This window comes from Triturus cristatus, chromosome 10 (genome assembly GCF_964204655.1).
Source record: "Triturus cristatus chromosome 10, aTriCri1.1, whole genome shotgun sequence".
Classification (NCBI taxonomy): Eukaryota; Metazoa; Chordata; class Amphibia; order Caudata; family Salamandridae; genus Triturus; species Triturus cristatus.
Genome location: NC_140593.1, coordinates 982,667,463 through 982,691,214, shown reverse-complemented (window position 1 = coordinate 982,691,214; position 23,752 = coordinate 982,667,463). Strand labels below are relative to the sequence as shown.

The window sequence follows — 23,752 nt, the reverse complement described above, 5'->3', positions numbered from 1 at the left end:
TATAGCCTGACAAAATGTTGCGTCCAGGTTGAATTTCTCCATGGCTTCGATAGGTAAATACAGTTCACCCTATCGAAAGCCTTGGTGGCGTCCAAAGTCAGGGCTGCAAGAGGAAGCGAGCATGTAGAGGCAATATCTATTGCCCCGACCAGATCATAAGTGAGGTCTGCTAACTGTCGCCCTTTCACAAAACGCTTTTGGGCAGGATGAAAAAGATCTTTAGCCACCTCCCCCAATCTATCAGCCAAAATACTTGTATAGATTTTATAGTCAGCATTTAGGAGTGATATGGGCCGATAAGACCCACAACTGGAGGGTTTTTGCCTGGTTTCAAAATAAGGACTACAGTGGCATCATTCCATGTTGCCGGTGGGCTAATACCATCCAGGAAGATTTTATTGAATAGGAGAGTCATTGCTGGTATTAATTTCTCTCCGAGTGAACGGTATAGTTCTATTGGCAGCCTATCCGGGCCAGCCGCCTTGCCCTTTTTTCCACTTGCCAATGCTTTCCTTACTTCCTCCTGTGTAATGGGTTGCCCCAAATCCAGTTGTTGTTTAGAGCTAATTGGTGTTAAAGCAATATTCTCCAGCCAAGATTTTGCCTTGGAATTATCGTCTGTGGAGGTCTCTTTATATATTTCCTGGAAATAATCCAGGAAAGCTTCTCCTATTGCTGCGTCTGAATAGATAGGGGGTTCTTTGCCCAATGAAATTTCCTTAATATGGTTCCGGAGCTAGTCTGCCTTGATCTTCCAAGCCAATAATTTTCCAGCACCTTCCCCATACTCAAAATGGGCCATCTTACTCACTTTCCACCTACGCATAAGCCGTCTCTGGAGAACCGACTCCATTTGTTCCTTCAATTTCCTTTTGATTTCTAGATCTTCCTTGTGTCCAATTCCCTCTTGGGCATTTAATTTTGCTTCCACCTTCCTCATTTCTACCTCTATCGTAATGTCTGCAGTTCCCAGGTTGGTCTCTAGAAAGTGAATTGTCTCCCGAAGAAGGAAACTCAACTCACTTGCTTCTAATAAGAGCGTTCGGTCAAAGGACCATGCTCTAGCCTATTGGGTGCCTAAGCTCTGTAACGTCAATAGAATACTGGAGTGGTCCGACAAGTGTGATGGAAAATATGTTATATCCTCTATTTTGTCACTAAGAGTGTGACTAGTCAGTATATAGTCAATCCGTGACTTATGACTGTACTTAAAGTTCCTGAATGATACACACATCAGTTGCCCTGACCTTTCTCTCCAGCTATCTCTGAGGCCCAATTGCGACATTATTGTTAGGAGGGATGACCTTGATCTCATAGAAGAGATTGCTCTGCTATTAGGGGTCTTGTCCAATTTAGGATCCAAAACAATATTAAAATCTCCTGCCCACACCACCGGCTCAGGAAAGTCCAGTAAGTGCGAAAAAATGGTTTGAAGATTGGAGGGATCGTCATGATTCGGGCCGTAGAAGCCAACTAGTGTAAGGAGAACCTCTCTAACAGTGACTTTCAATATAATCCATCCCCTGGGTCCCTTTTATGTTGCAAAATCTGTGATTTGGCTGATTTTTAAAAAAGAATACATACCCCCCTAATATTTGCTGTCTGATCTGTGCAAAAATAGGAATCCACCCACTTCTGTGATTTCAATATATCTCTTGTCTCTGCCTTAAGAAGATGTGTCTCCTGGATGACCAAGACTTGGGCGGGGAATCTCTCAGATATTGTAAGATTCTTCTTCTACGTGATCCCACCCTCAAACCATTTACATTCCAGGATAATATTTGCAAAGAATTTATTTAGGGGAGTACTCCTTCCTCCAGGCCCTCTCATCAGACAATCCTAGCATAGCTAAAACTTTCTGGTCAACAAAACCTATAATAGGTATTACAAATATAACAAGTATGACGAATGAGGTGTTTTTGTTATTAATTAATCCCATGTGCTCCCGTGCCCCCCACCCTGCACCCCCCCACCCTACACCCTCCTTGGAGAACCCAACCCCTATTTACCTGGACTAGTTGTTTGTCCAGATGTGGCGTCTGTGTCCCCCTACTCCTCTGCCTATTTACCCCCATTGTGTTACCCACCAAAAGGAAACAAGAAAAGGGAAGAGTAATAGTGCACCCTGGATAGATTATGTAAGCTGTATTTCTTTCCCCTTCCCATTCTCCCTATCTTTATTCCCCTTTTATTTTTTTTTATTTTTTTTTCTTCTCTTTTTTTTTTTCCTTTTCCCTTTCCCCCTTTTTTCCTTTCCTCTCCCTTTCTTCCCTTCCCTTTCCTTTCCTAAACCATAATACTATATATATCTCATGTAATTACCGAAGACTACTGAAAATGAAAGCCCTCACCTCAACTGTTGAATTTGCTTATGGGGACCCTTTACCGATACTTTCCAATAATTCATCCGCCTCCTGAATAGACATAACATTGTGCATTTTGTTGTTATGCATTACCTTCAGGAAGGCAGGAAACTTGAGTTGCACCGTGGCGCCGATCTTCTTAAAATTGTCCATCCTTCTCCCAAGCTCCCACTGTCTTTCCAGTGTTTCTCTTGAGAGATCCGAATGAACTCAAATGAAAAATCTTTACTTCTTACTGTTTTCATTTTTAAAGCAAAATTCTGAATTTTTTCTTTCAAGGCGTTAGTTAGAAAATAATAAGAATTTTCCTTGGCTTAGTCCTGGTTGGATTTAGTCGGAAAGGATCCCTATGAATTCTCTGTATGTCTTTTATCAAAAAATCTACTGGGTCATCGAGTGGGAGGGTTTCTTTTAGAAGATTTGCCATAAAGTTTCTCAAGTCAGAGCCCTCTTTTCCTTCTGGAATATTCAAAACGCGAAGGTTGTTCCTGCGGGAATTATTTTCCAACGTTTCCACTCTTTCGCGCAAGACACCCTCTCCTTTTTGAAGCTCTTGGATTTTTACCTCTGCCAATCCTAAACTGGATTTTAACTCCACAACAGAGTGCTCCAGCAATTCCGTTCTGGTGTTTAGGAGATCAACTTTCTTTTCTAATCTCTCGCATGAGCTCCTAATCTCCCCTTGGTTGGCCGCTGATACAGCAAAACCCTGCTTTATATCTTCCTTTAAAGATGCAAATAGGACTTCCATCGTGATTGAGAGTGAAGAAGGGAGGTGCCCAGACTCTAAGTTATCTAAACCTGATCCTATTTCCAATCCCACCTCACCTAGGGTTTGACCTCCGGCACCGACAGCAGTAGCAGTAGCGATGTTAACAACATCAATTCCGACGATAGTGGGAGGGAGAGCAGTTTCGAAGGTTATGTCTAAGTCAGTGGGGGGGGAATAGCCGTCCCAGATGGTTCAAGGTCCACCCCTGATGAGCCTGTAGATTGCATCTCACCCTGATTTGTAATAAGTAGGACCTCCGGTTGTACCGTGAAAAAAGACCTCAGGGAGAGGGTGACCTTCACTATGTTAGACACAGCCTTGGTTTTTCCCTTTTTTATGCTCCTGCCTTTGACCTGATAACTCAGAAAAGCTGTATTATCACTGAACAGGTTGGTAGGCTTCGATATACTTGAAATAGCCAAAGTATTTTTAGCCCCCTTCCCCACTGATCGGTCGCCACTCACTTTCCCCTTTTCTTTAAGCTGTCGCTTTTCTCCCCCAATCACATTTTTGCCAGATTTCTTACCGTGCCTCTCTTTAGGTTTTTCAATAATCTTAACTGGTTGATCTGAAAACCTCCTACTGTCTTGGACGCCCTGGCAGTATGGGGGAGAATGGTGAGGCTGATCCGGTTGGGCGTCAGTAACTCCAGACGAAGCAGCCTCCTCAGCGGAATGGAAATCGATATCCCTACCTGCGCAAGAGATCGTCAGGCCATCCCCAACACTCTTCGCCTTCCCCGGCTCCACTCCTGCTGCTCCAAAGAAACACCCGATGCTGGCGCTGCCACTATTCACCCGGAGGAGGCCGCGAGCCGCCGCTCTGCGGCCGCGCCTCAGCTCCAGGGCGGCAGCACTCCAACGCGGAAGACAGGACGGGCGAGGGACGCCGAGACACCAGATCATCTGTGACCGCTACAGGTCCCAAAATCAACCCCACGCTCTACACGGCATCGGGAAGACCGGAGGATCAAAGGGTCGGGAAAGAACCATCAAGTAGATGGGATTTAGCCAGGCGCAGTGCGGCAGAGAGTGAGAGGCACGCGCACGTCTGCTCAGCCGGCCGGCGCCATGTACTCCCCGGACCACCGAATTCCTAGGGTATTTTTGACGTAAAGTAATATTTTGCTAACATTAGTAAAGCCACCTCCCTGCTGCACATGACAGGGGGTTGGCCACAGGGCCTGGCTTACAGTCTTATTAGGCCCCATGAACCCCCATCCCCCAGGGTCGATCACTTAAGTAAAGGGGAGAGGGCCCACATAGTCTTCCCTCCACAAGCCTTTTTTAGGCCCCAGGAATGCCATATTCCAGGGCCACATGAGATTAAAATGGGGAGGAGGGCTGTGCATCACCCCTCCCTGAGTCTTATATGGACCCGGGGACCCCATTCACTGGGGACGCATGTCATTATAAAAGGGAGGCGAGCCCCCTTCCCCAAGCCTATTGTGACCCCGATGGCCTCATCCCCCGGGGCCTCTCAATTATAGGTGGTGCCCCAGTTCCCAGCTGGGGCACCCCCAAGTAGCACGTTTGGGAACATCATTGTTCCCTCCCAGGGGAAGCAGCTGCTTATGCCTGCTCCCTCCAGGCAGGAGCAATATCTATGTCCCTGCCCTCAGGAGCACAAGCTCGGTGGGAGCATATTTAAATCTCCCATCAACTAGGAGCAGACTGCCTTCTCTGCCCACACTCCTGCAAACAGGGAAGGCATGTTTTTTCCTGCCCGGCGGGAAATTTAAAAATGCTCCCACCTGGCTGGAGCAAACGTATGGTTCCCCACCCAGTGCGGGCTGGGAAACTACTGTGTCCTCAGTGTGGGCTCCCCTGGACACAGTAACTGAGCTTCCAGAGACTCAGGGATTGGGGCTGTGCGGTACATCTTCCTTTTTAGTAGTGTTTTGGCACCTGGGGCATTTTAAGGCTCAAGAGAGGTCCTTCCAATATTTTGCTGAATTCAGCCTGAGGGAATAGGGTCCCTGAGTCCTTTTAAGGCTCAGGAGAGGGGGGGCTTCTACACTTCGTTAAAATATTGGGCCTGAGGGATGGGGCCTCCAGGGTATCCCTGCTTAGTCCCCTATGTCTTTTTTGCGTTTTTTTAGGACTCACGACTGAGTCCGAGTCCTATGATAGCTACCACCACATTGATGTAGATGTGGCAGCCAATCAGATCTCAGCAGAAAATCTCTTGCGTCCATGGAGCCTGCGTGGCATGACATTTGCAATGTTTTCTAGCATAAATTTCACAAAAACTACTGCTGAAAACATTTATTGAAACTCTGACAGTGAACACTTTTGGGGTTTAAATAAATAAATTGAATGCAGACTGCTTCTTGAGTGCTGGCAGTCCTTGCATGGAAAGAGAATGCTTCAGAATACTAAAAATATTAAAACCACAAATTCACCAGTTATAGTTATTGCAAGTAGCATCATGCCCCTGCCATATACAGTGTTGTTATCAATTATGTCATTTCAGATATCTTTAAAGGATGTTATCAATGCAGTCATTAAACATGTAAGGAGTGATGTAATATTTGAGGGTAGAAGCAGTGCATCACAATGGGTGCGAGTTATAGTTACATTAGGGCACGAGTTAATGTTAGAATTTAGTTGTAACTAATGACATACCAGTAGTTTGTGGTGCCTACAAGATGATTCATTGGGATAACATGCTGTGTCACTTAAATGGCTTGTGTGTAGGAACCACAGAAAATCTTTTATTGAATTCCCCTACACAAAATGAAATCAGAATGTGCTCAAAATCACTATAGATACCTTCTGACTTTTGATCCTTAAAGATGGTAAGGGAATAAATAGGGGACAAGCTAAATATATTTGTTATATATTTACATTTTGGATTGGATGGTTAAATGTTGCGGTCCCCTTAGTGCTGATTGTAGTGTTAACACTATAGTCAACACTGACGGGAGTGCAAATTGTGGACTGGATGTACCATATTGCAAAGGAGCACAGTTTTCTGGCATATGATTTAGTGTCTGGCCACACCATTTTCCCCGACCAAACTGATTTTCATGATCTCCTCTACCATTTATCACACGTTTCTAATGTTCCTTTTTGTAAAAAATGCATTCCAGCCCATTAAATACACTACATCCAGCCCAAGCCGAAGAGTACGGCCCAAGGCGGAGATTCTGGACTGACTGCGGACGTAAAGATACTACTCGTAAATGACCTCTGTGAATACCAAAAGTCATTAAGTTAGACTTTTGTCTCAGATTGCCTTTGTGAAAGGGGCCCAAAGATTTTTACATTTCCCAGTGCAGTTTGTGATTAATTAGATGTGAACTATTTTGCTACTGTGCATCAGATTGTTATGCTAAGTATGTGTGATAGCTCCACATTATGTTTGAAATTTGTAATCACTGCAAAGGGTATTTCTTTTATGTTCATGATTCTGGGAGAGTACTTAGTTGTTAAACAAAATGGTGTAAATCAGATTGATAAAGTCTGTGGATACAGCCGAAACTCATTTCTTTGAGTTGCCACACACAAACATATATATGTATATTTATTCATATGCACTATTTTGGGTTTATGATATTTTTGCTTTAGAAACATATATATCATTCAATTATATAGCTTTTACTACCTCCGTATGCATCATATATGTCATATACACAACACACAATTACAAACAAGCATTTGCAATGCAAATAGGTCTCACATTTGTGGTTAGAGCTATTGACGTTGTAAATGGCAATTTCATTTTTACCTGCACGTTTTATTTTTGGAGTGAATGTATGTAGAATGCAAAATCCCTTGGAAAGGTCCTGCATTTCGTAATAAATATATTGAAAAAGATGGATTGTGTCAACAATTGCTTGGCACGTACCTCATGGGTGAAGTGTCGCCACACATGCACACTGTGGTGCTTTAATAATGCGATAATCATTAATAAAAGTAGTGCTTACAGACTAAACAACGCGATCGGGATCGGAGCATGTGAATCTGAATCCAGGCTTCTCTTTCATTTTCTGGACTATTTGACTCACTATCCTGCGTCTTGGTTATCGCCAAAACACTGGGAGGCAACGAAGTTTGCCAACGGGGCGGGGGCAGGGGGGCTTCGTGGGTACATGAAAATGTATTAATTGCCTAGTTGTCAAAGGTCGCCCGGTGCTATTAGTTAAAAGAGTGCAGATTTCATTAAGCTATTAAGAGTACTTTATTCGCATCTATGAGGAAATCAACATTAACTAAACAAAATGCCAGAATGCGTGTCAGTTTTCACAGTGTTTTAGACAGTACTGGTTGCTTAGTTTCATTGCATTAATTTTTGTATTTACTCTTTTACACAGCATCCAAAGTAGGTTACCTAACCCCAAAGCCCTGAGTTGTTAAATGACCCATAGAAGGGAGTCTTTTACAGTTAAGCAAATGTGTCCAAATGTAGTTTTGGTAGTGCCATGGAATGATCAGCCAATGAGGTACTCGATGAGCAGTTATTTAACTACACGTTCAAAACGTACGGTATTGTGGCTGTTGTTTGTTTGTACCCAACCACCTCTTTGAATGTGTTTATTAACACAGAGGTTCAACTACCAGACAGTGATCACAGAGGGGCGACTAAAGCACAGAACAAAATGTATTCATTTATCCTGAGTGTAAAGGCACCCGGAAGGCTTAGGTGCCCGCCCAGAGAGGCTAGGGATCCTAGCGCTTCTACAGACTCTGCCGTGCTCCTCTGCACCAGCAGGGCACAGCTCAGAATCTGCCGCTTCTGCTAAGAATAGGTGAGGGGGATGAGGTTGGGGCATGCAGGAGTTGCCGGCAGATTTCCAGGTTATTGAAAGTGATGATTCTGACGTGAGGCAATGGAGACTGACTTTGTCTGTTTGTCTGCACCAGTCTATTTTTCTACCATCTACCGGGCTCACTGTCATGTATCCATTTATCTCTCTTTGTTAGAGGTGCGCAAGCCAATATATTAATTAGCAGGTAGAGCCAGCCTGAGAAGAGCCAAGCGTATACGAGCCAGTGGGCGAGACGTGAAAATGATTGGCATGGTAATCATACAGTAAACATGATGTAAATGTGCGGTAATGTCTCTTCAGAATTCCCAAAAGTGCATTTCTTTAGTGCGTCACCTCAGTACCCAAGATTATAGCACTGAATTGAGAGGAAGTTATTAAAAGTGCTTGTTTTAAGCATGAGTTAAAATACTGCCGCTCCTCCTGCTCGACAACAATGCCATTTGTGAACTAAGAGGCGTCAGTTGCCATGCATACCCCGAATGTTGCCTAGAGTCTTATTATATTTAGAGTAACATTAAAATCTAGTTCATTAAACAAGAGAAGTTTTTGTACAGCACGCATCTTGAACGCGCATATTTCAAGGTGGCAATACTAAAGATGAAAACGGAAGTGCCGGCAGGCAAGAAAACACGAACGAGAGTGGGGGGGAGGGGCAGGGGAGGTTGAAAAGTCACAGACTGAGGGAGGGGGCAATGGGGTGGGGAGACAGGGAAGAAAATAATGTTAGGAGTAAAGTGGCCAATAGCCATGGAAGGATACAAATGAAGAATGAGGAGGGACTAACAAGCCTCAAACCAATCGGAAGGCAGCATTTAAGACAAAAGCCAATGGGCAGAGAGTGGGAGGAGCTTCTACGAAGCTTCCACACCACAGTATATACTGCATGCTTTGCAAAGCGATGGCAGCGCATGCGCGCTGCTGCGCAAGACGAGACCTAAAAGAAAATAGTGCTAGGAGTAAAGGGGCAAATGGCCATGGAAGGATACAAATGATGAATGAGTAGGGACTAGCAAGCCTCAAACCAATCGGAAGACAGCATTTATGACAAAAGCCAATGGGCGGAGAGTGGGTGGAGCTCCCACGAAGCTTCCACACTATAGTATATACTGCATGCTTCGCAAAGCGATGGCATCGCATTCGCGCTGCAACGCTAGGCGAGACCTAAAAATGAATATTGTAGATATGGGGGACAGGAGTAACATACAGAAAGATACTAGTGATAAGTATGTAAGTACAGTATGTACAATAAACGTTTATTAGGCATGATCTAAAATATCACACACCACTTACTTTTTAACTACAGGTTTATAATTTCAAGAAAGCAACTCAAGCTTTGTCCATGCCTGTTAGTAACTTGTAGGATCCGCCTGCATAGTTGCAACGTGATGCTCTGGTGCCTGACAATTCAAAATCATGTCCTCCAGTTTGTGAAGCTAGATGTATTCTGCATGCCACTTATGGGAAAGAGTGATGTATCTCTACACAGTGAACTAGAGTGTTCAAGTATCGGGTGTCAGTCTGAGACCAATTTCAGGGTCAACCCCTTGAACATCTTCCAAATGTTATGACAGGAAGTGAACATGTGTAGACTATCTGCCTCTTTAAAGGTACATCTGCAACATTCCCTTTTATCCAACTCCTCTTAGCTACTTTCTCTGGGATACAGTAGCAATTGTACTTGGATTTACACTGCTGGAGTTTGATACACGAGGCTAAGGGTAGTCGACAGTGGATCTACTCATCCAATATAGGGTTATGTGTGTAGAGGTATACCATCACTACTTACCCACCCATAACAATGAAAAAGTTAGGAATAAAGTTTTATGATTGACTGCACTTAAGATTCCAACATGATACAAAAAAGTGCAGTTTTGACTATGGGGGAAGAAAGGTCTAATTTCCAGATACTTGAGGAATCCATTACCAGAAGTGTCAAACTCAGGTGACGATTGGAACATGTTGTCAGGATGTATAGGACCGTTACAGATGGCAGACTCCCTGTCTAAAGAAGGTGCCTTCCGAAATATCAACAAATACTTGACAAAATGGCAAAAGTGATTTAAAGCAAAGTTTCTTAAATAATCAAGGAACACTGAATTTAGTTAAGAAAAGTAATTGTTTGGCAGAAGAAAACATATCAATACATTAATTCTGTTAAAAAAAAATTGTTGATTTAGATACAAGGGTGTAGGCATCAAGTGTGCAGTAACACCGGGGCCCTGGGTTAGTGGTGGCCCACTGATCCCTAATAACATGTTGTTTATTGTCCAATTGGAATTTAGTTGGTCCATTTCTCTTCATTGTTTTAAGGTCCATAGTAAACTTATTACACCACTTTTCAGAAACTTTGGATTTTACAGCTCAGTTAGTTCACAAATATCTTTCATTCACCTCCTTAACTTCCTCTTTGCATGTGCGCAGTATTCTGTAGTACACATATAAAAAGGAATCGTTTTTGTGCAGGGAGGAATCTTGTAGAATTTGGGTTACTGGTTGGCAGAAGTATGCACCCTGTCCAAGCAGGAACAAAAATCCTATTCCTGGTAAGCCAGAAACACACTAAAAGATAACCTGTGCTCACCCTCTGGTAGCCTGGCACAAAGCATTCAGACTTACCTAAAGAGGTCATGTGTAAAGTATTTGTGTAACACACCCACATTAACACAATAAAAACACTGCGAAATGGCTCCACACAAGGTTAGATAAATAGACAAGACTTTCATGAGTAAACCAAGACCAAAACAACAAAAATCCAATAAGTAGGACCAGGGTTATGATTTATTAAAGATTACATTTAAATATAGTGCATAGAGTCATAAAGCACCAACCGGGGACATCTGGCCGCACTTGACTGGGGTAAATCCAAAAGGTCAGGCCGACCGCTATAGAGTGCGGTCGGATACAGGGACCAGCCTTGGCCCACTGAAAACAGTACCTTTGGAGAGCGCTGCCTCAACGTCGAAGACCTGATGCGAGGAGCAGAGAAGGCGATTATTTTTTTGCATGTAGGCGATGCGTCGGTTCCAATCTAGGCAGTCAGAGAAGCTTTATAACAGAACCTCTTTGTAATGCAGGTGATGCGTTGTTGAGCTGCTTAGTCTGTCTTCATTGAACCGCGCAGTCATCAAAGTGATGTCCTTGAGAGGCAATGCGTCAGAGAGGATGCGCCGGTTCCAATTGGCTCAATGGAGAAGAGGCATCGGATCTGCTGGACCAGCACAGAAAACTTACTTCCAAGGGCCCAAGACTGGATTAGCACCACTTGGCAGGTTAGAAATCACAAATGGCAGAGTACAAATGATGATTCAGGGTTGCAAGAAATATTTGATGTCCCTGAGACTTCAGAACAAGGGGCAAGCCAACAAGCCCTTGGAATCACTCTGAGTACAAGTGAGATGGGTCCAGTCGTTTTCCTGAGCAGGCCAGAGGGTAGCAGGCAGAATGGCAGCAGGGAAGCAGTTCTTCCAGAGAAGCTGTCCAGCAGAGTGGCAGTCCTTGTAGCACAAAACTATCCTGGCCTCAATGCAAGCACCTCTGCGACATGACAGGATCTTGCCTGCATTGTAGATAGGGAGCCAGACATATGCCAGTACTAGGAGAGAGCACAATTGTGCAATGTTTTTGTAAATATGGCACCATTCTGCTCTCTCCCTCTCACACAATGCAGCACCATAACTTCCCTTGTTGCACTGCATTGCAAGAAATCTTAACAAAGATGTCCATATTTTCTTTGCCTCTCAAAAGCTGAAACATGCAAGCATCCCCTCTCCACCACAATACATGAGAATAAATAGCTGGAACTAAGTGTTGTTATTCTTGCAAGACTCGCTATGAATTATGAGAGCTAACATTCCTGCTGTAGAAAAGAAGGACACTTCCAGTAACTTTCACAGTAACTTTCACAGATTGCTACTTACAGTAGAAACAGAGCAGTGGTTGCTGTCCTGTTCAGCATAGAGCATTTCATCCTTGATGAAGACAGATATTGCTCGGAGAATGAAGGAAACAAATAGATTCATGTGAATAAAATTCCTGGTGCAGTGCAATTTCCTGGATAGGGTAGAGAAAAAAGAAAGGCACATATGTAATTTCCATCTATGGGCAATGCAGTCACTTAAATACAATGGACGCACAAAACATTTGCTTAGATTTTCTGAAGTCATTTAGATCAGATCACACTTGCTTTGCTCCCTTCATGCAGCACTCAGTTCACTATACAGGTGTGTAGAGAAACAAAAAGGGGAGTTGTGGCAACACAGCAGGCTCGACTCGTACCGAAATTTGGAGCTGGACACCTATTTCTGTAGTCGATTGCAGAATTTTTTACGTCGCTATTAAGGTACACACAAAAGGATTCTCTGCAAGCTAAAGGCATTTATAAATGTGTAATTGCACGCCACAAATGCATACAATCGCAAATTGCTAATACCCGTGCATAGAAGGAGGCTTGATTGGTCTGCGTAGTCTGTGAACCTCATAAACGTATGAAACCGGGCCTTTATAAACTCATCTCTGACCGGTTCCCACCCTGTTAATGTATTTGTTGTAGCAAAGGAGTATAGTACACCCCCTTCTATTGCGTAAAGTGGGAGGAAGATCTTAAACTTCGTGAGGATCGAGTGGAAGGGGTTCCTCCATGGGGATTTTCCTCATGAAAAATCTAATAATGTATGCAGTTGCATTTTACTAATAGGGAATCAAAAGTTGTGTACAATTCCGCATTGTGGGGAAATAGCTACGTGAAAAAAAATGTCACTTGACATTCTCAGTAGCCGGTCTCGAAACCTGCCCCTGGTCCAGCTTTCCAGGCAAACAACTGAACATGACATAACATTTAAAAAGAAGTAAATCTGCACTTATCCATAGAAGTTCTACCGTAAGTGCAGAGTTACTGTTTTATTGTGAGTTCAGGTGTAAGAAGGCAGAGACCACGCAAATGCCTTCTTTTGTAGCGCAGGCAATGGAACCAGATGCCTGAATTCCGGAGAACAGTAAACACCTTCTGGATATTCCATAAAAATGTTAAAACACACTTTATCAGGCTCTTTCTGCCAAAACTCTCCAGTCTTCTAGCTAATTGTCAATTAGCAGTACTAGAGGGATATGTTATGCTTCATTTAGATCTCGAAATCTGTGTTTGTACTGTCTTCCCCCATCACAGGTGTTGGTCTGTGCAGGGATGTTGTAGCAGCCCTAAGATGAAGCATGCCACTAATAGTGGATGAGGTAAATTTTAAGAAACTTTAGGGCATATGTACAAGACCCTATCGCCACCAGAACATCACTTTTACCGATGTTGTGGTGGCGATAGGAGCTGCGCCTTATGTACAAGATAACGTAAAGCCACTTAACGTGGCTTAACGCTGCCTTGTACATAAGGCCCCCTTTCACGCTATGGTTAGGGTGAAAGGGGTGGTCAGTGGGTGTTGCGGTGGGCGTTCCACCACAACACCCATTCTTTTTGATGCTGCCCCCTACGTAAAGGGTGGCGTATATAGGAGCCAGCATCAAAATTAAGACAAGGTAAATCCTGGTCTTAAGTAAGCGAAACGAGGAGAAATGCATTATTTCTCCTTGTTTTTGCTTTTTCAGTGTGTGCTGTCTTGTGCAGCACACATGGAAAAAGCAAAATGCCATGGTTTGTTTATGTACAGGAAGGGGCACCTTCCTGTACATAAACAAACCTTTAAGAAAATGCAATTTCTTCACTTTCATGTGAGCCGCATGAAGCAGCACACATGAAAGTGACAGAAAGGCATATTAGGATTGTTTATATGTAAACAATCCTCCCCTGCACGCAGACACCCTTGTAATATTGTGAAAGGGTGCCTGCGTTGTTGCTAAGTTGCTAAACTTAGAGCCATCGCAGGGGGTATCTCACGGCTGCACCACATTCTTGTAAATATGGTGCAGCCTTGCGTTTCAGAATTGGCGGAGCGCAGCGTTAAGCCAGTAAGGCTAACGCCTCCATCCTCCACTTCCTTGAACATATCCCCCTTTTCGTCTTTCCTACCGCTTTGTGATTTTCACAAACATATATAGATCTCCTTTTCTCGTTTGTGTAGATTCAGTTTCTTATTAATGGGAGGGTAGAAAAGGAGTTGTAGCTCTCTCCCCTTTTGTGTGTGTTACAGTTTGAGTGTTTTTTATTCTCATAAATACAATCCAATACAATAATGTACAGGAGGGGGTAGGTTTCCCATTTATTTTTCTCTTTCTCCTATCTAACTTAGCAGACTGTCTCTCTCTTGCTCTGTGTCAAAGTATGATCAAGAGAAATAAGTTACAGTTCCAAAATATAAAAGGCCAGTACTCACCGCCAGCAACCACCAGCACTAATACAGCACTGTATTTAGGTGATGTGAATTATGGTACGTCTTGGAACTTAATTTAGGAAATTACAATCCATATTTATCTCGAAATTCCCAAAAGTATTTGATAGCATGGGCTCATGTATAAACTCACCTAACGTACAATAGAACCCAAACTAAACCTGTAACATGTTAAAGTCAAATGAAAACCCAAAGCAAATCACAAACAAAATATTATATTAATATAACTTGATAAAGTGCAATAAATCATACACAAAGGTATATCTCAATACTCAGCCAGCACATAACACAAAAAACAGAGACTAAACAACCATGTTTTCTACAGTATCTTGACTTTAGTTAAATTTGGCCAACAACAAAGTTGGAGAGACAGTTGATTCCAGGTAATGGGGGCTGTGAAAGAGAAAGCTATGCCACTGCATCTAGAAGTGCAGACACGAGGAATAATCAGAAGTTCCTGGGGGGCGTGGTCAGCGCCCAACGAAGATGGCGGCTTGTCCCTGACGCTCCCGAGATCGAGAGGCCAGCGCCGACTTTTTCTCGCATAACGGCGAGTGCGAGGATGCCACAAAGGGAGGACAAGCTATATGAGCACCTGGGGCGCTGAAATGTACCGTCGCTGTGCCTATATCTCTCCGTAAGCCGCATTTAACTTCATTTAATCTCCCCGGCGGTCCCGTTTTCGGAACGGCCGCCATTTTGTTTTTTCACCTGAGGTAAAATGTGAGCTACCGAGTGGAAGAAACGTGCTGCAAAAGCGTTTTTTAGACCCTTGGTTTTTTCTGGCTTTTCTTGTTGGCACTTTTTCTTCATTTATTCACCAATTCCTGACAAACTCATTGCTGCACCCCTGGAAATTGCGGAAGGTCCGTAAATTGTGAATCGTTTTTTCACTGAACCAGCCGCCATTTTGTATATGCGCCTCACAAGAGTGTTTTCATATGCTGTTTTATTCAAAGGAAACAGTTCTCTTTTCACCTATGACTTTTCTTAACAAGTATTTTCAGTTAGGATATTGAAATTGTTTTTATGGAACTGCCTCATTTTTCCTGATATGAAGATTCGATGGTTAATTTTTTTAATTCTGCTTTTATCTTACTGCAACACTGTCCTAACATTATGATCTGAAGCTTGCGCCTTCCTCTTGATTTGACTTAATTTTGACACTTTTTGTCTGCAATGTTCGCTTGATACGTACTGGATCTGATAGTGATGTCGGACATTTGACCAGTGTTATTCTACTTCCGGGCCACCCTTCTGCTCCTCTCAGCTAGGGTGTTGGACTTAACTTCTATGGGTAGAACGAAAGGCACTCTCTCTAAACAACCCACGCCTAAGCGTATCTTCATCAAAAACTCAAGAATTTTTGCTGCCTTTTCCAAACTAGAGGATTCTTTGTTACCATCGCAAGACCCTGCGACGAATATGGATCCCTCTTCCTCACCAGTACCTTCTGTAAAGTCTGTCACCAAGCGTCTAAAGCAAAACCCGCCTTCTCCACCTAAAGCGACCTCGCCTGTTTCCATGGAGACACTGCTGGAAGAGATTAGGGCCCTTCGTCCCTTTATGGAGGAAAAAAATAATAAACTATAAGTTCTCACTGATACTTGGTCTCAACTTGACTCGAGAATTACTGCAGTTGAAAGTCACATGCTTCTTTTAAAGACACTAACGCCAATGTGTCTCACCTTCAATCTCAAGTATCTGTGCTCCAGCGCCAAGTCAAGGATCTTGAAAATCGTAATAGGCGGAATAATCTACGCATCTATGGTCTGGTGGAGGGGTCGGAGGGGTCGGATCCTCCTGTCTTCTTTAAAACTTTTCTACCCAAGATTCTCCACATGCCAGAAGGCACTGCTCTTAACATTCAATGGACCCATAGGTTGGGACGTCCCCCCTCGAATGCTTCATCTTCACAGAGACCGAGAGGTGTCATTTTGTACTTCTTGGAGTACACGGATTTACTAAAGGTTTTGTCAGCGGCTAAATTCTCTCAGCGCATCATCTGGTCTGGCTCCACTCTGTTTTTCGCTCAAGATTATGCCAAGTCTACTGCTAACAGACGTAAGGCCTTTCTTGATTTGGGACCTACTCTTCGTACCATGGCTGCACGCTATGGACTCTTTCACCCCTGCCTATTTAAGGTCACGTTCAACAACAAGACGACATCCTATGAAGATCAGCAGCAGTTACAGAGTTTCATAAACTTTCACAGGGCGGAAGCTATGGAAGCTTCGGGATCTTTGTCCTCAAATGTTACTTGATGTTATGATGTTTTTTTCTTATGGACCTTTCATTCACTGCTTCTCTTCATTATCGTCTTTCATGTAACTTCTGTTGTTTTTTCCTGGCTTTGATAGTCATGTCATTTTGATTTGGTACCTTATGTATTAATCGCTTTGTTTTATTTTATGTTTCCTATTTTTCACCATTCATTGTGTTAATAGTTTTAATGTTTTTTGTTCTCTTTCGCATCCGTAGATACCCTATATTTTTGGCGTACTGCCCCTTGTCCTCCGTCTGGTCAGCCTGGATTGGCTGTATGTCTCGTGTGGCCTCACACCTCCCCCCTTGTTCCCTTGGATCTTCTTCATGTAAGTATGTCTCCTGTTCACACTTTCTTTTTCTGCCTTTTTTGTTGTTTTTTACTATTGTTCCTCTCTTCCTCTTTTTCTTTTCCCTCTCTCCCCTTCTATTCTTCCCCCCTGAGCTTCTCTCATTCTATTCTCTTTTTCCACCCCCTCTCTTTGATCATTCGCAAATCCATACTCCTTGTTTATTGTTCTTTTCCCCTATTGAATTTTTTAAAATTATTGTTTTTAAGTTTTTCCTCTTTTATCTTTTTGTTAATACACTCCTGAGTTCTCACTTATTTACTCCTCTCCATCTCAGATCTGTTTATCACATTGTATGTTCATGGTTTTTGATTTTAATCTTATCCAGTCAAGTTCAGAGTTACCACATGGAACGTTAAAGGATTGAACAATCCTATTAAAAGACAACGAGTTTTATCCCATTTAGCAAGATTAAAAACTGATGTTGCTTTTCTTCAAGAAACCCACCTATCTGAGGCTGAAGCGTCCAAATTAAAGAAATGTTGGGTGGGCAATGTGTTCTCTTCTCCAGCTTTGGGTAAGAAGAACGGTGTTCTCATTCTTTCTCATAAAAAGTTTAATGTCTCGGTGACTTCTCAAGAAACTGATTCTGAGGGTCGTTGGGTAATTGTTAAATTACTTATTGATAAAATACCATTGGTTTTCTTTAATGTTTATGCTCCAGTTTCAGTTGACAATGTTTTTTGGTTGCATATTTCTGATAAGTTACTCTCATTTGAGGACGATTATATTGTTTTTGGTGGTGACTGTAATCAAATTTGTGATCCCATTTTAGATAGGAATTCCCCAGTCAGATTTGTAAACAACAAAATGCACTCACAATTTACTTCCACCATCCGTCATAAATCTTTAGTTGACATCTGGATACTGTGTCATCCTGATCTTCGAGAATACAGCTTTTTCTCCCCCCCACACAAATCGCAATCTCGCATTGACTACCTCTTTCTAAGTCAATCTTTAACGCAACATGTACTCCACTCAGAAATAGGGTCCATTTTAATTTCAGACCATGCCCCGGGTTCTGTTGATTTTGACCTACTTCCTTATAGCCCGTCTGCTGGACGTTGGCGTTTTAATAATTCATTACTCGTAGATCCTAATTTTTCCAGCCAGTTCAGTTCTTTTGCTTCGGAATTCTTCATCATAAACACAACTCACGATTCCTCTCCTGCTATGATTTGGAATTCTTTTAAGGCAGCTGCCAGAGGCTTCATTATTAATTTTGTCTCTCAGAAGAAAAAAACTTTTGAGAAACACTCGGCTCAATTGCTTGCCCAAATTAAAAAATTAGAAAACGCTTATTATCATTCGTACTCTGAAACTTCTTTGAAAGATCTTATTACTGCTAAAGTCACTTTTAACAAATTATCCACGGAAGCGACTTCTTCTTATCTTCTGAAGAGTAGTGCTCGTTATTACGGTGGTCAGAATAAAATGGGGAAATTATTGGCTAATTATCTAAAAACACGTCGGGATAGAATTAGGATAGATTCTCTGACTGATTCTAATGGTGACGTTCTTCTTAAAAATGAAGATATCTTAAATGAATTTGTCTCCTTTTATAAAAATCTTTACACTCCTGAGACTCAACCACTTCACTCCGACCTATCTTCTTATTTCCAATCCATCACTCCTCCCCCCTCGCAACATATTGATTTTGATTCACTACAGCTAGATATTACATTGACAGAAATTTCCCATGCTGTATCGGTTTTAAGACGAGGGAAAACCCCTGGCCCTGACGGATTTACCATTGAATTTTATGAACACTTTTCGAAACGTCTTCTCCCACAACTTCTTCTTCTATTCACCTCTTTTATTAAAAATGGAGCGTCTCAAGGCACCTTTCAAGATGCTATGATTTGCTTAATTCCTAAAGAAGGCAAGGACCCTTCTTTTTGTAAAAATTATCGCCCTATATCTTTAGTGAATACAGATTATAAAATGTTTTCTAAAATTCTTGCCTTACGTATTGACCCAGTCTTACCTGAGCTTCTTGGATCGTAGCAATCGGGCTTTGTAAAAGGTCGTTTATCTTCTGATAATTCAAGAGTTTTTTCAATATTCTTAGCAAGGCCTCTTCCTTAGATTACCCGCTTGCTGCCATAGCTCTAGACGCTGAGAAAGCTTTTGACAGGATTGGCTGGGACTTTATGTTTCATGCTCTTAAGTGGATAGGGTTCCCCTCTAAATTAATCTCCTTGATTTCTCTCTTATATTCTGGTCCCCAAGCATCTATTTTTGCCAATGGTAAGGTTTCCGATTATTTCTCTCTTTCTAGAGGTGTACGTCAGGGTCGCCCCCTATCCCCTCTTCTATTTGTAGTTGCATTAGAGCCTTTTCTCACCAAAATTAGGCAGGGTTCTCATATTACAGGGTTCCATTTGGGTTCCCACCAAGTCAAAATGTCTGTTTATGCAGATGATATTATTTTATATTGTTCCAATCCAGATACTTCTCTTCCCCCTTTCCTCTCTCAGGTAGATGCATTTTCAAAATTATCAGGGTACCACCTAAATCGAGATAAATGTGAAGTTGTGCCCCTTAATGTCTTGTGTCTTAAACACTATTTTGTTCACACTGGTTTTTCCTGGCAATCCTCCAAATTAAAATATTTAGGATTATGGTTCTCCCCAACTATTTCGGAAACTTTAAAACAAAATTTTGACTACATTACTAAGAAACTAAACGATTCAATTACTAAGTGGCACCCTCTTTTTCTCTCTTGGTGGGGTAGATTAGACTCTATTAAGATGATGCTTGCTCCCATTATTTTATACTCTCTTTCAATGATTCCTGTACATATCCCAGGTTATTATTTTAAGAGATTTGATCGCATTTTTTAAAAATTTCTCTGTAAAGGTAAACCCCTTCGGATAGCTTTATCTACCCTTGAAAAAGATAAATCAAATGGCTTAAATTTCCTGACTTTAAAATCTTATCATTACGCGTTTTCTCTAAAACAATCCTCTAGTTGGCTTTCTTCAGATTCTCCTACTTATCCTCCGATTTGGCTCCGCATCGAGAAGTTTTTCACTCCCCCCTTCGCCTTTCTAGAATCCTTTGCTTTCTCTGCACACACCTCTTCTTTACGTCATTCTGTTATTTCTTATACACACAAACTCTTAACTCCTCTCCTACCATCCTCCTATCTTTCGCTTAATTCACTTTCTCAACAATCTATTTGGCACAATAAATTACTACGTATTAAAAACCGTGCTTTCTACTGGAAAGCATGGCACTCCAAGGGGTTGATGTGGATTTCTCAACTCTTGATTGATAATAAACCCTTATCTTTTTCAGCCCTCAAATCTAACTTTGCCCTTCCTAATTCTTTTAAGAAACAATATGATCTTCTACTCCCCTCTCTTCACCAATATCTTTCATTACTTCCACCTTCTCCGAATCTTCCTACAACATGTTCTACATTGTTTCCATTATTAAACGACTCCCCTTCTGCATCTTCCCTTTACAAATGTCTTTTATCTTTTTCGACACGGTGCAAAACGAAGACTGAATTGGCATGGGAAAATGACTTATTGCAATCCTGGTCTGTCTCTATGTGGGATAAATTATGGTTAAAGATCCACAAAACTTCATGGGCGGCCAACACTACTCAAACTCTTTATTTTGTGTATCAACGTTCATTATATTCACCCGTAAATTTAGCTTCCTTCTCCTCTCACGCCTCATCACAATGCTGGTCCTGTCCATGCTTAAAGGTTGACTTAAAACACATGTTATTTGAGTGCCCCAACATTGCTAAATTTTGGCATTTAGTTTGGTCTCAAATTAACAAAATATTTAACACTAAGGTTTCCTTTTCCCTCTCAAATATTTTTCTAGGTTCTTTATCCCCTTCTTGGCCTCAATCTCCGTCACATTTTCAGCTAATTGATTTGTTACTTGCTATAGCCTTACACTTAATCACCTCAAATTGGAAACATGCGGATAAAGTTACCTACAGAGCCTGGTGGAACGCCCTTTGCTGTCATCATAGGCTTGATACCAATTATGTTACCCCGGTATCATTAGCAATTAAAAGAGATTTGCTATGGCTTCCTCCCACTACTTATTTATCGGCTTTAGCTTCTCCACATACGTCAAATTCTACCATTGTGAGAACGTCGGATGATGTTCGTAAACCACCCTGATTTTGTTTTGTTGTCCTTTTCTTGAACAATCTAATACTGTTTAATATATTCTACTTGCACAATTATATAATTATATCCTTATTAGAGTTTTAGTTACATGCAATGCTCCATTTTATTTAATTTTTATTGTCATAGTTTGCTCTGAACTCTTCCCAATGATATTTATATTGCTTCCCTCCCCCCCCCCATTTTTCCTCTTTTTCCTTTTCTTGTTCTAGGATACAGTGTTTATTGTCACCAGTATGCTTATTATCCTTTACTGTATATATCATAATTACTTATGTTTTCTGAACGGATTTTGATTGTATATTGTATTCTCTTGCTGGTCTCAATAAACTTAAACTTAAAAAAAATTAAGTTCCTTATCGCTAGATCTTAAAGTGCATGAAGGCAGATAGCGATACAATTTATCCTTTAGGTATGAAGGGGCATTGCCCATCAGGGCTTTTGGGTAAGATAACAAGTCTTAAACCAGATACGCTTTCTGACAGGATCCCAATGAAGCTCTCTGAGAATAGGAACTGAGGGGGAGCCTGCCAGGAGATTACAGACCAGGCGGGCAGCAGTATTTTGCACCACTTGGAGCTTAGACAATAGGGTGTCATTAACTGCCATACACAATGCATTACTGTAATCAAGATGGCTTATAACCAAGGCCTGGCAGAAGAAAATAGCCAAGGAAAACCCCTCCTCAAAAGTCTCATAGTCGCAAAACAGTAACATAAAATTACAACAATATGAGTTTTCATGGAAAGTTCCTGGTCTAGATTAACGGGCAGATTTTACGGCGTGACTTGGAGAAGGAGCCACAATTCAGGGGTCCAGAGGAGCTGAGCTTTTCCTAACAGCAAGATTTTATTTTTTCACCGTTCAGCTGGAGACAATTAGTTGTCATCCAAGCCGCAATTTTCCTCAGACAGTCTTGAAAACGATGTTTAACATCGTCAATGTCCTGCCCCAGCGAAATTATCAGCTGGGTGTAGTCAGCATTAGAGATTACGTCAAAGCCACAAGATTCAACAATCTGGGCCAAGGGGGCCACATAGATTTTTAACAAACTCGGGATCAAAAATAAGCCCTGAGGCACCCCCTTGTTGATGGCAATAGTGTGCTTCATAAATGAACCCAACATGATTGTTTGATTGCAGCTTTCCAAAAGGTCTGCGAGCCAGAGAAGAGCCTTGTCCCCAACACCAATCGCCTGCAGAGTACTGATCAATGCTGCATGGGAAACAGTGGATTGACCTGCTGAAAGCTCTAACAATGCAATGTATGCAAAGAAAGGTGGATAGAATCCATAACTGCCACCAGCACAGTCTCTGTGCTGTGAGCGACTCTGAATCCCAATTGAGAGAGATGCAGAATCTTATGGTCCTCCAGGACGGCCGTAAACTGCTAATTGACACAGCTTTCCAGCATTTTTGCCAGCAAAGGTAGAAGTGATATGGGGGCAGTAGTTGGACATACTATTTGGATCGGCATTCAATTAATTTGGTACAGGGGAAACCAGCACAGCCTTCCAAGCTAGTGGAATTTTGGCCGATTCTAGTGAGAGATTGAATAGAGAAAGGACGGAAAGAGCTATCAAGGTTGCAAGATTTGCAGAGACTCTAGGTGGGCATTAGCCACAAACTCCCAGATTTGGTCCAAGGTGCATGGTTGGAGCCTATCTAGGTTCTGGATAGCCATCTTGGGAAGCAGACTTCAAAAAGTTGCATTAGTTTGGCTAGAAGGGAACTTCAATCTTATCTTAAAAAGAAGTATGCCAAAGAGACGCATCATTGTTGGGAAACTGGGATATCTCAGATGCAGGCACAAGGCTTGGTGAACTCGTTGAGCACTTTATAAAGCTCTTTTGTAGAATGACCCGCCTTTGCGATTCTGTCTGACATATCACTTCTCCATTAATTCTTGATATGGACATGGTATTAGGATAATGCCAGTTTGTAAGCTGTTTTGTCAGCTAGCATCTCTCCAGCCTTTTATAGCCAGCTCTCAGAGTACTTAGAGCCACAGAGAACCATGTTGAGCTCCGCTTACTCCTTTGTTGCCCTTCCATATATTTACTGTAATTTAGAAAACATGTTTTTCTGTTTGGAAGGGAGTGCAAAATCGAGTAACGTTTTTCTCACAAATGTTTGTGACATCCCAAAAACATTTCAAAAAATGTTGTTGAATGAGGTTTATTGGTAGCTCAAGACACTTATTTACTCAAGCTTGCATAACAAATCTCATAATATATCAACAGGATCCTCATTCGAGGGAAAAATTTATCTTGCTGAAATATTTTCTGTGTGAATGAGTCTTCCTCTGGTCTCTTGCAAGAATGTTTTAGACAAAGTGCCTACTTAGGTAAAAACAAGTTACGCAATATCACATAATGGGAAATTTCAAGAAATTTCAAGGACTTCACCTAACTCAAATATTCTGGAATTGTGCAGATGTCCCCAAAAGTTTGCTCAAGCCTAGTTTTCATCTGCTTATGATATGAAGTTTCTTGACATTCAAGTTCCGAAAATCCCTCTATTGCTTATTTCAGCTATCTCCTTTTACATAGAGACAATAATACACAGAGACACAACACTGAAAATGTATATTTAATATATAATCGTAGTTCAGTGGAACGCACCTGAAACGACAAAGGATGACCATCGCTGTCGTGAGTGCAACTAGTGAAGTGCTGTATCCGACTGTATAAAGTGCCTTCACAGCCAGATAATAATAATCCTGGGGAGAAAAGGA

The 23,752-nt window shown here is 41.9% G+C and overlaps 1 protein-coding gene across 4 annotated transcripts in view; it reads right to left on the bottom strand.

Moving 5' to 3' along the window:
* Nucleotides 1–23,752, bottom strand: part of ADCYAP1R1 (ADCYAP receptor type I) — an 808,856-nt gene that overhangs the window by 216,212 nt on the left and 568,892 nt on the right. For all 4 annotated transcript variants that reach the window (XM_085628890.1, XM_085628887.1, XM_085628888.1 and 1 more), the window contains exons 7-8: nucleotides 23,640–23,737; nucleotides 11,827–11,959 (exon numbers count right to left, since the gene is read on the bottom strand). In XM_085628890.1, the coding sequence (XP_085485016.1) occupies nucleotides 11,827–11,959; nucleotides 23,640–23,737 (231 nt within the window). The remainder of the gene's footprint in view (nucleotides 1–11,826; nucleotides 11,960–23,639; nucleotides 23,738–23,752) is intronic.